A 9990-nucleotide genomic window follows, 5' to 3' on the forward strand; every position below is an offset into this window, starting at 1 on the left:
CGAGGCGGGAAAGCGCGGTGAGGAAGGAGAGGAGAGAGGCGGGGCGAGAAAGCCGAGGACTCTTGGAGCGCGCATGCGCGCCCCGCCGCCACACGGGAAAGGGGCGGGGGGAGCCGGGGCGGACCCCCCGTTGCCCGCGGTCACGTGGCCGGAGCGGCCAGGACGGTGGGGCGGGGCGGGGCGGGGTGGGGCGGGGCCGGCTGTCAAAAGAGAATGAGGGTGCGCGCGCTCGCGCAGGAAGGGCGGACAGGGGGTGCGCGCGCTGCCGGGCGGGAGGGGCCCGGCCCCGCCCCGGCCCCGCCCCGCCAGGTGAGGCCGGGGGGACCGGGGGGGCGGGCGCCGGGCAGCGCCTCCGGTTGCGGCGCGGCGGGTAAGCGAGCGAGCGGGTGGAGGAGCTTTGTGCGGGACGCTGTGGGGCTGGCCGCCCTCCCGCCGGCCTGGCGGGGAACCGGTGATGGGCGCTGGGGGCATGCAGCGGGGGTGAGGGCGGTGGGGGGGTGGGATGCATGGTGTCGCGGCCTCTCGGGAGCCCCGTGTGCCCGGTCTGAACACCGGCCGCTGCTGTCTCGCAGTCCGGCTCGCCCCCTGCGCGGCCGCGGCCCCGCTCTTGGCTGCAGCCGCGCCGTCTACCTGAGGTAGCGACGTGGCAGACCGGGCGGTCGGCGGAGCCAGGCGAGTGTGTTCCTTCAGCGCAGGGCAGCGCTCGGCGCCGCTGGCGGACCGCGCTGTCCCTACCGATGCGAGGTGGGTGTTCGCCCCCGGTCTCCCCCCAGGCCCCGCGGAGCCAGCTTTCGGGGCCTGGTTTGAAGCCGGCCGCCCCGGGCCCGTTGAGGGTGTGCCATGGTCCGGCCGGTCCCCGCTGGGGCGGAACGGCGCGAGCCGCGGCGGCCGTTCATGGATGTTGCGGCCGTTAACGGACGTCCCGCCCGCAGCTGTCCCCGGGGGGGGCAGGGCCCGGTGCTGGCCCTTCTGCTAGCCGGTTTTTCAGGCCTGGGGGCACGTTAACGGGTCAGCCGAGTAACGGCAGCTGGAGGCGGAGGAGAGGGGTAGAGGTCAGGCTGTGCCTCCAGCCATCCCTGTTCCTCCCCTGCCTCCCGGTGCTGAGCGAGTGCCGGGTCATCTCTGCAATGTTGCTCTCACTCCATAGCTGTGAAACTTCTCCTTGCTGGAAATGGGAACAAGAATACTTTAAAAAACGTTAAAGGAAAATAAGCGTGTAATTTATTTAAGCCTTTCAGCTAATCAGTATTCCAAAGTTGCACTCTTCTGACAATCTGGCCTCTTTGTGCCACCTTCTGAGTCGCTGCGTATACTTTGTTTATTCCCCTTGCGGGTCCTCATAGCATATCATTCTCTCTCTCTTAATTTTATTTTTTTTTTTTAAATAAGAAAAGATAACTATAGAATGACATCATGGCTTGTGATGTAAGCTTCTTAGTATAAAATACCACAAGGCAGTAGAATACACAGATTTCACTATGTTTAACCAGTTTCTGGAAGTACCATTTATAGCATATTTTCCTTTTGTCATCCAAAGGGCATTGACAGCAAGACAGCAGAATGAAGTCCAAGTGCTGCAGTTGGTTTGTGTTTTGCTCCAGGACAACCATCTATACCCTTCTGCTTGGAGGAGTGTTTATTGCATTGGGCTCAAGTCGAATCCTCCTGATGAAGTATTCTGCCAATGAAGGTGCTGTTGGGTAATAATGTGCTTCAAATAAGAAAGAGTTGATGATTGGGGTAAAACTGATACCCGAAAGCCTAGTTCTCCACCTGCAGAGTTCTTAGTATAAACATTCCATTACATAAATGATGACATGTATTGCTGTACTGGACAATCTCTGTATAGTCACCAGTCAAACATAAAGTGATAAATTGGGTTGTAAGGTGTATGATCCACGTGGAGATTCACCATCAAAAGATGAGGCAGTGAATTATTTTATAGCTGAATTTCAAAGACTAAATTTTGTGTAGGCACTATCAATGGTACGTTTCTTGGCTGAAATATTTGTCTTGCAACAGGCTTAGAAGAAAAGTGGTATCATAGTGGGCGTGCTATAACTGGCCAGTATTACTGTTTCTCCTTCTGCCAAGTATTAGCAAAATATGCTAACAAAGAAAAGATACAGTCCTAAAAGAAGGAGGTTGTGTCATTCTGGAAGCCATATTTTTGTGAGGGGAAAGAGTAGCATACTGCTGTTTGGGGAAAAACATTCTTATTTTTAATTTTTTTTTAAAACAGTGATGTTCTTGAGTTCTTCCAAAAAGTTCTGCTGTAAACTGGGACCAAATGAGGAAAGATTTCAACCCAGAAAGGAGGACATTCAGGAAACTGTGTATCATAAAAATTGGAATATTTGTAATGAAAGTGCTGACATAGCCTTTTGCGTTTATGGAAAGTGGCTAAAATCCTGACTAGAGGGGTTAAAATAGTTTCTTGCTGTAATTATAAAAGCAGGAGACGGAATCTGATTGTGTACTCTCTAATTTTCTGAATCCCACAGATAACAAATATGATTACCTTCCTACAACAGTGAACATATGTTCTGAAGTAGTAAAACTGGTCCTGTGTGTGGTATTGGCATTATGGGTTAAGAAAAAAGGTAAGTACCTACATTTAAAATAACTAAAATATATTTACTTTCTAAGAGTCCTCTACTTCAAATCCCATTTTTTGTTGTTTTTTTTTGTTTTGTTTTTAAATCGTAGATTCACATGTAGTAACATGGAGTAGGTTCTGCTAGTAAGGTTCACTGGAATTGTGTCTGCCATGCTGAGTTATAACTAAATTTTACTTTTATACCTTCACTTTGTGGTGTAAATTCAGGTGTTCTTGAGTTGTACGTACAGTTGCTGAAATGGGGACAGGTAAGTTGACTTAGAAAGTATAACGAAAACACAGTCTAACATTTTCGGAATTTTAACACAGTATCATGCTAGGATAATAGGAGTCATCTCACTGTGAAGTCATGACTGAGCAGAAGCTTATAAATTTTATTAACTCAAGGATCACCCTGTATGTTCTGTTCTTCTGACTGCTTTCATTTAAAAGCACCATCACCTTCCACTGAAGAGGCTTTGTGTAGCGGTATTTGAATCGGAAGCAACATATCAGTGTTATAATTCAAGGTAGCTTTGTTGTGAAGACAAACTTGGGGGCTGCTGTTCAGAAGAAGTGGTGTCAGGCTTCACTAGCTACTGGTTTGGCATTGCAGGCTATTTTTCTTTTTTCTTTCTTGGCTTTTCTGTTGATGTAAAAAGGATGAGAGGTTAACTTCATAGCATTTCAAGATGGTAACGAACAGACGTTTAAATTGGAAGAAGGTGTCAGGCACTAGAGACTCGTGTTAAGATTGAACTGCTGGTTTTGTCAACTTCTCTATTTAACAGTCATACCTCTGGCAAGCTGATGAAATTTTTACCTCCACCATTTAGTATAGATGTACCTAAGACAGTAAATATATTCAGTCGGTGTTTGCCATCATTGGCTACTGCTGATTACATATTTTCTGGATTTCTTTCTTTTTTTCTTTTTTTCCCCCCCCCCCTGCTTTTTCTTCTAGATGTCTGAGTTTTGCTGAACTCAATGTGTCAGTGGTTCAGAAGAGGATTAGATAACATTGTGTAGTCTTAAATCTGTGCTAGCCTACGGTTTATCACAGTCTTCCTCATAAAGTGTGTGTCCTGAATACCTAAGTAAATTTATTCTTTGTGCCTTGTCCTTTCTTTCTTCCTTCTTCCTATATGTTTTATTTTTACCCAGATCATGTGCTCTGTGGTACAGATACTGAGTTCTGGTTTATTTTGTATTTCTGACATTACTGGCTGCTCTTTGGGTGCTGTATGAACAGATCAACTGTCTGTGTCATTGTTTCAGTTCTAGATTTGATTGATAATCATCAGAAAATCATACCCGGTAACGATGTCACTATTGTGTGGGGACTTTGTGGTGCTTTTTGGCCCTCAAAGAATGGTTGACAATTGAATTTTTGCTCCCAGTGGACAAATAACTCTGATGGGGGTAACAGGTTCCTTCAAGTTTTCTCTGCTGAAGTAAGGAGGTGAGTGCTCGTAGACACAGGACTGCCGCTCTAGCTGTGTGTTCTGCCCTGGATCTGTCCTCCATGTTGCCAGAGGGCTGTTGTATCTCAGTTTTTTCAGTCCAGCAATGTTCCTGAAAACTGAACAGTGTTATCTATTATGTTATAAGGGAATGGGCTTTCGATAATAATAAAGATGTCTTTTCTTACTGATTTCTTTTCCTTTCAGAGGGTTGTTTGGATCATCCCTTTGAATGTCTTACTTGGAAGAATTTTTGTAATTCCATGAAATGGTCAATTCCTGCCTTTCTTTACTTTTTGGATAACTTGATTGTCTTCTACGTACTGTCCTACCTCCAGCCAGTAAGTATACATATACTGAATAAAGTATCTTCCAGTGTCTTAATGGTAGGTAACGTTGCCCTTAGACTACACTGGAAAGGCAAGATTTTCAGGTAAAAGAATGATTTGTTACATGACCAGCCTGACCTTCCTATTCTCTTGCCCACTCATAAGTGTTGTACAGCTCTCTAGAGAGTCTCTGTGTATTTTCTCCGTCCGAAGTGATTTAGAAATAGGCTGAACTGCTTAAGTACTAGGCAGGTTTTCAGTGCTTTCCCTCCTTTGTATTCTTCAACTCTATATTTCTCTTTCAATGTATTTGCTTGTCTTGCTAGTATTTAAGCTGCACTTTTCTACATATGCTCAGGAAATAGAACTGGTTTTGTGCTTTCTTTTATTGCTAGGATAGTTTTTGGTTCAGAATCTATGTTTGAAGTTAGATGGAAACAGATGGTTAGCGCTTGTTATAAAATACTGTGGATGCCCCTGTTTGACATTAAAAATAAGTATAAACATTTCTGTTCCTTCTCTTTCCCAATTTCTCTTTAAAATATCGCCCTTCTAGGTGTACATCTAGTGTTTGGTTTTGTAGTTTGTTGTGTGGGCTTTTTTGGTGGTGTGTTGCGTTTGGTTTTGTTTGTTTTTTGTTTGTTTGTTTTTTTTACTTTAGGAAGGAAATTCAGCTATAATGTTTGCAATAGCAAAGCCTGATGTTTAGAAGGTTATATAAACACTGTTGCTTTCTTAAGCAATTTGATTTGGCTCAGTTAAGGTAATCTTTTGTAAAATGCACAGCTTTTATATTTTACACCCCCACACACCTTGTCTCTCTCCGCTCAGAACAGTGCTCTAAGATTTCTCTTTTTTAGAACTCTTAGCTTCTTATACCTTTTAACTGGATATATTTTATGAGGGTTAGCTGAAGTTGTAACTTTATCATGGTAAATAAGTATTAAAAGAGATAACTAAATGCCTGTAAGATAGAATACCTTGACAGTGTACAAGATTGTGAAAGGGAAAAGGTGGAGGCAAGATGCTTGAAAGAAGGTGGCCATACCTGACTGAACTTCATTTCATGTGACTTTAAAAACTAAGTAGGTTTGGGACTAAGTCGTACCTGAGTGAGCAGTTGCTTGGAGTATGGAATTGCTTTGGTGAGATTTTTTTGCTTGAAGCTTCAGCTATAACTGTGGATACTCTTTGGTGGCTAACATTTCCTAGTGATAAGACTTACTTTTGTTGTCATGTAAGTTAGCGTATTCGTGATCTTTGGTAATTTTTTTTCATATTCCTTCTCATCTAGGACAGAGGTCCCTTGAGGCCTCAAAGAACACAGCATCTCAAAATTAATTTATTGTAACTATCCTGCTATATATTTTGATCATATCACGTTACCAGAGATGTTGAATGGGGGGCTTTGACTGTAAAGCAATACCAGAGTACACATGGAATACTTGTACATTTGCATCAAGCCTCTTTTTTTTTGTGGAGTAGTTTCTGCCAGATTCACTTGTTTATTCAATGTTTTTCTCCTTCCACAGTGTTCACCTAACATGAATATTTATTGAGTTGTAATCTTGCAGAGCAGAAAATTAAGCTGTGGTTTCTTAGGCAGATGTCTCGTGTGTCAGTCTTCAGCTTACTTGAGAACCTGTGTCATGCTGTTTCATAAGGTTTATTATTCAGCAAATAATATGTTGGAATAGAGTGGAACTAAGGTAATAGGAAAAGGGCCTGTGCTTTTCCTCTGGTAAATGAAAAAGGCTCTGCTATTGCAGAATTGGTAATGTGGAAATGCAAATGAGAAATTTCAAGATAAAGTCTGTGTTTTGCAGTTCTGAATCCATGTATTTTTTTGTGTAAAATTGTCTAAAAAAGTGATCTCACTCTAAGGCTGAATTGAAGGAAAGAGTTCAGATGCCTAGATTTTTGTACATGTACGGACTACACAGAGCAGTCCTGAATAACGTATAGTTTGTGAAACAGCCCCACCTCCCCAAAAGAACCTTTTTTCCCCACTGGTGCTGGTAGATTCTGTTCTTTAATGGTAACTGCAGTGCCTAAAAGAGTCTCTTCTTGGTCCAGTGTCCCAGTATAGGGCGTCTAATACAGGGATCAAAAAGACAGTGAGTTTGCAGCTGGGATCATTTTTATACAGCTATTCCCAAATTAGACAGGAGCTTTAGAGTTGTCTTCAGTTGTACTTTGAAATAGGTAAATTTTTTTAGTACAGTTGCAGTCTTGAAAATTCAAGCCAAGCACCTTATTACCTTTGATAAATGATAGAGCAAATGCACTTGACATACAAGAAGTTTTATTTTCCTTGTCTAAGTGTGGGATTTCATGAATGCTGCAAGCTGACACTGCAGGCGGACGCAGCCTCACCTTCCCCTATTCTTTTCTTTCATTTTTGAGCAACTTCCTCCTCTGTGCTGGCAGAGCTGGTTTTGCAGCTGACTGGTCAGCCTGGTTGGGGAACTGATCTGACAGAAAACTAAACAGTTTTCTTTTTTGTTAAGTAAGTTTTCCGCTGGATTGGTTTCCTCACATCTTTGTTTCAGTACAGCTTTCCCCACTACAGTGGAACTCAGTGGAGAACCAAACCAAACTCTGTGGTTTGCTTGAGATTTTGGAATGGGACTTGAATGTCATTTTAGGGGCATGTTATTCTACTTGGGTAGAGAAGAAAGTTCAGTACCAGGATGATGCTTTTCACTCTGGCACCTTGCAGAAAGGTGAACACTTAAAGTTAGTGGGCTTTTGATGTCCACACTGTGTCTCGAGTATAACTTTGTTCCCCTTCTTCTGTTTCTAGGCAATGGCTGTACTCTTCTCAAATTTTGTCATTATAACAACAGCTCTTCTTTTCAGGATAGTGCTAAAGTAAGTAGTATTTAATAAAGTAAATGAAATTTTATATCTTCCTAGACTCCATGCAGAAGTTAAGCTATATTCTTTCTCTTTTTCTGATGGGAACATTAATTCTCTTTTTTTGTCGCTATACCAACTTGAAGAGATTGCTTTGTTTTCTACATCTGAAGGTGTAGGAAATAATAGCTTATTAGGAGTCCCTACATATCTCTACACATTTGCTCAGCTGTAATAGGAAACAACTGAAATAATGACTATATAGTTGTTGGATGGTCCGAATTAAGGTTCGGGTACTTATATTTATAGATTAAATCTCTTGTTTCATGATTAGCAGTACTTCTTTGCAGTCTGTTGTAATTCTTAATTGAATGTAAATGTAATCTAACAAGAGGGGATGAGATATGTAAGAGTGAAAGATAGAGGTGACTGGTAATATTGTGCCAACCCTGATGTGTTTCTGGTCAACTGCATAGTATGTTTTAAAAAGTAATTATATGCCTCTTCATTATTCATGTGACAAAAGCCAGACTCTCTGTCCTGTGTGTTCTGCTTCGCCTCATTTGTGCTCTTTATGGTGTAATTTAGATTCACAAAAGACTGACAGGGAAACGGATGTTAACTTCACACTCTACTCGGAAAGTCACTTGAGTTGAACAGGGAGCAAAGATCCTTTTCTGTAGGTGTTAATATACCAAAAGTGTGTCTGATAGTCTGACTGGAAATGCTTTTTCTCAGTTGCTTAGTTTTATGCGTCTTGTGAAGTCACAGTTTACTCAGTCTTTCAAATTTGTGATTTTCCCCAAAATAAACAGGCTTTACTTGAGTGAAAAAATAGTATAAATAGTTCTAGCAGTCCTTATAAATTATGTTCATAGATTTATATGATTTACCATCATAAAATGCTAGAAAAGGGCAAAAAATCATGTGGGAAAAGTGAAATCTAGTGAAAGTTTACCAAAGAAAAAGGGTAGTTATTTGAGTGTCTTTGATTTCTTTTTATCCATCAGACCTCTGTTTCCATGGAGACAACAGTTGCTTTCAAGTTGTCAGACACTCAGTGCCTAGAACTAACATGATCTTGAAAGACTTCCCTTAAATTATCTCTACAGAATACTCCATTTTGTATTTCTGTGATTGCCAGGCTGGGCCCCCTTTGACATAGAAAAGCATGCTGCGACTTGGCATTTTACTGCCAATTCTGAAAAGCCAGGATTTTTCTTTGTGCCTGTCTCTGTCTCCTTGTCTTTGCATGATGTCTTTTATGTGTTTGATAGAGCTTGTTCTCCTGTCGTTTAATTTGTACCACTGTGTTTCTAAAGTTGATGGCTTTTTTGTTTACTCCTAGGCGAAAACTCTCTTGGGTACAATGGGCATCTCTGGTGATTTTATTCCTGTCCATCGTTGCCCTGACTCTAGGAACTGGAGGCCATCAGCAGAGCTTGGCTGCACACGGATTCCATCACAATATGTTTTTCAGTCCATCTAACCACTGCCTTCTCCATGCTGGCCCTGAGGAAGCATGCCTGGAAAAGGGCAACTGCGAAACACCAAATTTCCTTCCCAGCTTCCAGTGGAATGTCACCAGTACCATGGCAGGAGCACTGAAGCCTCTCCGCCTCAGCCTGGGCCATCTGCTTATTCTGGTGCAGTGTTTCATTTCTGCCCTGGCTAACATCTATAATGAAAAGATATTGAAAGATGGGGATCAGCTTGCTGAAAGCATCTTCACGCAGAACAGCAAACTCTATGCTTTTGGGGTGCTGTTCAATGGGCTTATGCTCGGGCTGCGGGCTAAGGACCGGAGGCAGATAGGGAATTGTGGCTTCTTTTATGGGCACAACATCTTCTCAGTGGCTCTCATATTTGTCACAGCATTTCTGGGGCTGTCTGTAGCCTTCATCTTGAAGTTCCGAGACAATATGTTCCATGTTATGACTGCTCAGATCACCACTGTCATCATCACCACCGTCTCTTTCATCATTTTTGACTTCAGGCCTTCTCTAGAGTTCTTTTTGGAAGCTCCTGTAGTGCTTCTCTCCATATTCATCTATAATGCCAGTAAACCAAGAGGCCTGGATTATGCCACTCTGCGGGAAAGGGGCAAACTCGTCAAAGGAGATGCATGGGAGAGGTCAAGTGGGGTAAGGCTTTTCAGTACTTGTCTCTTCTGGTTTCTCTCGTTTCACCTCCATTTATGCTATGGAATGTTTAGAAGATTCATTTTGCATGTGACTGGACTCATCCCTCAACTCAAACACCAAAACTCTTCAGTATTTCTTAAAATCTTTTAAATTAATTGAGTATTGCTTTGCATAGTCCACTTTTTCAATTCGTGAAGCCTAGTTAAGCACTGCTTTCCTGCTGTGACTGTAGACAGTCCTGTGAGCAGCTTGAGCTTTGTACAAATCCTCTCTTGAAACCTTTATAACCAAAATATTTTACTGGCTCTGAGTGTCCAGGAATTGGAATTGATGCCTGGGAAATAATTGTGCTTAAGTAGAACTGATAAGTCTGTGTAGCTGAGCCTACATCATGAAGAAGTTAGTGTATTTGATGTTAAGATTATTTCTGCCTTAACAGTCAAAGGTGCCTGAAGACAAAAAGGTAATGTTTAAATACAGTTTTTTTCTTAAAAAACATTTCCTCCAGGCCCATTATTGGTTTTTTTGTCCTAATTTGAATAGTAATCCACTTAACTAGAACATGCCAGGGAGGGCTTGCTCTGAGATATGTCATT

At 42.5% G+C, this 9990-nt stretch overlaps 1 protein-coding gene across 7 annotated transcripts in view; it reads left to right on the forward strand.

The window, feature by feature from the left end:
- SLC35A5 (solute carrier family 35 member A5) overlaps window positions 1–9990 on the forward strand; it is an 89789-nt gene that overhangs the window by 77548 nt on the left and 2251 nt on the right. The window contains exons 1-6 of one of the 7 annotated variants that reach the window (XM_054187996.1): window positions 192–309; window positions 1538–1690; window positions 2505–2603; window positions 4270–4403; window positions 7198–7265; window positions 8599–9394. In XM_054187996.1, coding sequence (XP_054043971.1) covers window positions 1561–1690; window positions 2505–2603; window positions 4270–4403; window positions 7198–7265; window positions 8599–9394 — 1227 coding nt within the window. In that variant the 5' untranslated portion in view covers window positions 192–309; window positions 1538–1560. Of the gene's footprint in view, window positions 1–191; window positions 371–515; window positions 745–1537; window positions 1691–2504; window positions 2604–3877; window positions 4062–4269; window positions 4404–7197; window positions 7266–8598; window positions 9395–9990 lie in introns of those variants that run through there. The other 6 variants (XM_054187993.1, XM_054187995.1, XM_054187994.1 and 3 more) reach the window with 6 other exon arrangements.

This window comes from Rissa tridactyla, chromosome 1, assembly GCF_028500815.1.
Source record: "Rissa tridactyla isolate bRisTri1 chromosome 1, bRisTri1.patW.cur.20221130, whole genome shotgun sequence".
In the NCBI taxonomy this organism is placed as follows: Eukaryota; Metazoa; Chordata; class Aves; order Charadriiformes; family Laridae; genus Rissa; species Rissa tridactyla.